The sequence below is a fragment of the Limulus polyphemus genome, unplaced genomic scaffold (assembly GCF_000517525.1).
Source record: "Limulus polyphemus unplaced genomic scaffold, Limulus_polyphemus-2.1.2 Scaffold1186, whole genome shotgun sequence".
NCBI classification, from domain to species: Eukaryota; Metazoa; Arthropoda; class Merostomata; order Xiphosura; family Limulidae; genus Limulus; species Limulus polyphemus.
In genome coordinates, this window is record NW_013666796.1 from 107,429 (window position 1) to 109,951 (window position 2,523).

At 35.5% G+C, this 2,523-nt stretch overlaps 1 protein-coding gene across 1 annotated transcript in view; it reads left to right on the top strand.

Annotated features, from left to right (window-relative positions):
* The window catches only part of LOC111086554, an 11,054-nt gene extending 9,389 nt beyond the window's left edge, over positions 1-1,665 (top strand). The window contains exon 3 of the mRNA XM_022389796.1: positions 1,451-1,665. Coding sequence (XP_022245504.1) covers positions 1,451-1,553 — 103 coding nt within the window. The 3' untranslated portion in view covers positions 1,554-1,665. The remainder of the gene's footprint in view (positions 1-1,450) is intronic.
* The last annotated feature ends 858 nt before the right edge of the window (positions 1,666-2,523 follow it).

Genomic DNA, 2,523 nt, shown 5'->3' on the forward strand with positions numbered 1-2,523 from the left:
AAACGAACCGTTATAAGTTGCCTTTAAAAAACATTATCGACATGAAGTTAGTTGTTTGTGAGAATAAATTTAGCAACACTTCGATTTCAAGGCTTGAGTAATTCAGTTTTACTAAGTTCGCAACCCATTACTAAACTTTTATATGATAAAATATGTTTTTGAGGACCCTTTTCGAACCTCACACGTTTACCTTTCAGAAAACACAGTTAAATTAGATTTATGAAAACTTGTCAGGCGTAGTAAAGTCGGTCAACATTACAACCAAGTGTTTTTCACTCTACTTATGTTGAGCTAATTTCAGAATTCTTCACGCAAAGTTAAATAAAGGGATATCTGCTCATAACAACTTATATAAATTTGAGCTTATAGACTAGAGGGAAGGCACATAGTCAACAGCACCCACCGCGAACTCTTGGGTTACTATTATCTGACTGAATAATGTTTTTGTTTTATATTTATGACCGCTCTTATAACACGACCACAGCTTCATGAACCCGCAAACACACTAACCACAAGGTCATTCCTAATTTCAAATCAAACCTAGAATTCATGTACGGGCAGCATAATGATTAGGTCACGTCCGACCCCGAACTTTAGGGACTCGTCTTTAGGAAAATCATCGTATAAAATGATCCAGCAATTCTGATTTAAAGCACAGATTTTGTATCCAGATCCTTATCGTTGAAGTTTCTATATTTATTATATATGTGCTGAGTCTCTGGTGGAGCACCGGTAAATGGTGGTCCATTGTGAAGCCTGGCGCTAACAACAACAGATATGCCGAAGATATCTTAGATAATTTTTTTAGCTGATTTTATGAACGGTTTATTAGTAGTACGCAATATTTTATTAACATTTATGTGATTTCGAATATTCTATCATCATCAACTGATTATTGTAACTCCTCGTGGCACAGCTGCAGGTCTGCGGACTTACAACGCTAGAAACCGGGTTTTGATACCCGTGATGAGAAGAGCACAGAGAGCCCTTTGTGTAGCTTTTTGCCTAACTACAAACAAACAATGTTATTAAATAATCGACTACTATATTTGATTGTCGTAATGAATCAGCGTATCATTCAAGTCATTTTGTAGGTAATTATGTTTTTCATTAGTAACACGCCCCCCCCCCCAGTGGTACAGCGGTATATCTGCAGACTTACAACGCTAGAAACCGGGTTTCGATACCCGTGGTGGGCAGAGCACAGATAGCCCTTGTGTGGCTTTGTGCATGATTAAAAACAAACAATCATTAGTAACACAGGTGAAACACGTATATGCAGGGATTTAATCTAAAATGTTGCAGAGTTTAATTGTATTTTACTTTCAGATAATTCCATTTTATTGTAAACCATCTACAAGAAAGATGACCGCGTGTATTCACACTCTCCCAATAAAAGTCAAGCCGTGTTCTTTGTTTTTAACATTTATTTTTGTACCTCTTTCTTTAGAGGAAAGAAGAGAAGATCTAACAAGATTCCGAAATTAATGCATCGTTTAAAAGCCCCTACTTCTCAGTCGTACACGTCCAAAAACTACATCAAGAAAGAATGAAGATTTCAACTGTCTGACTTCTGAGTCTGCAGGATGGTTTGACTTAATCTTATCCCTTCTGTACCTCATTCGTTTGTGAAAATTTTGTTCGTTTTATGATTGTAGACGTAGTCAGGTGTGATGAAAAATAATTCATATATTACGTTAAGTTATAAATGAATTTTAAGGTCATAAAAAGACAAATATAGTTAAAACCGCATAGGCGACGAAAATATCAACATTAAATAATAGGTTGAACAAGTTTTTACATATTTTTTATTTAAAGGATGACGTTTCGACCTAGCGGTCTTCGTCAGATCGTACAATTTACAATATATATATATTAAAACTTGGCGATTGTTCAACCTATTATTTAATTTTAAGGACATAAAACAAAAGTAGCATAGACGTCAGATCAAACTGATTTTGTATGGCAGGAAAGATCCCCTACCTGATAATAATTTAGATACCTCACATGACGTTAATTACCCAGTCTTTTTGTGTGTGGAACAAGTCCTAACAAGCTATTTCCTTTTCTTATGAAAACACCTTACGAATCTAATTTCTCATGAGCAATGAACCAGAGTTTTTTTCTTCTCTTTAAAAAAAGCCCCAGGATAATAATGACACAATACAAGACATTATTTCTGGCCAATCAAAGATGGTTTCCTAACTGATATAAGTTGGGTATTTTTTTTTATTCCAAGCAGCAAGTTGCATGTCTTACAAATCAATGATAACCTATCTGATGGTTTTAATCAGCTTCTGCACAAGATGATGTCAGATCCACCTGATGTCAAGTAAAACTTCCTGGCTCATTCAAGTTGACACTTCACGATTGTCGGTCTCTATATCGCCATATTAGAATACCGACTGACTTTGCACATCTATGTTTTTTGTTTGTTTCGCGTCAGTTCAAAAAGGGGGAACTATAGTTTGTCAGTAGTAAGTTTACGGATATACAACACTAAAATACGAAGTTCGATTCTCC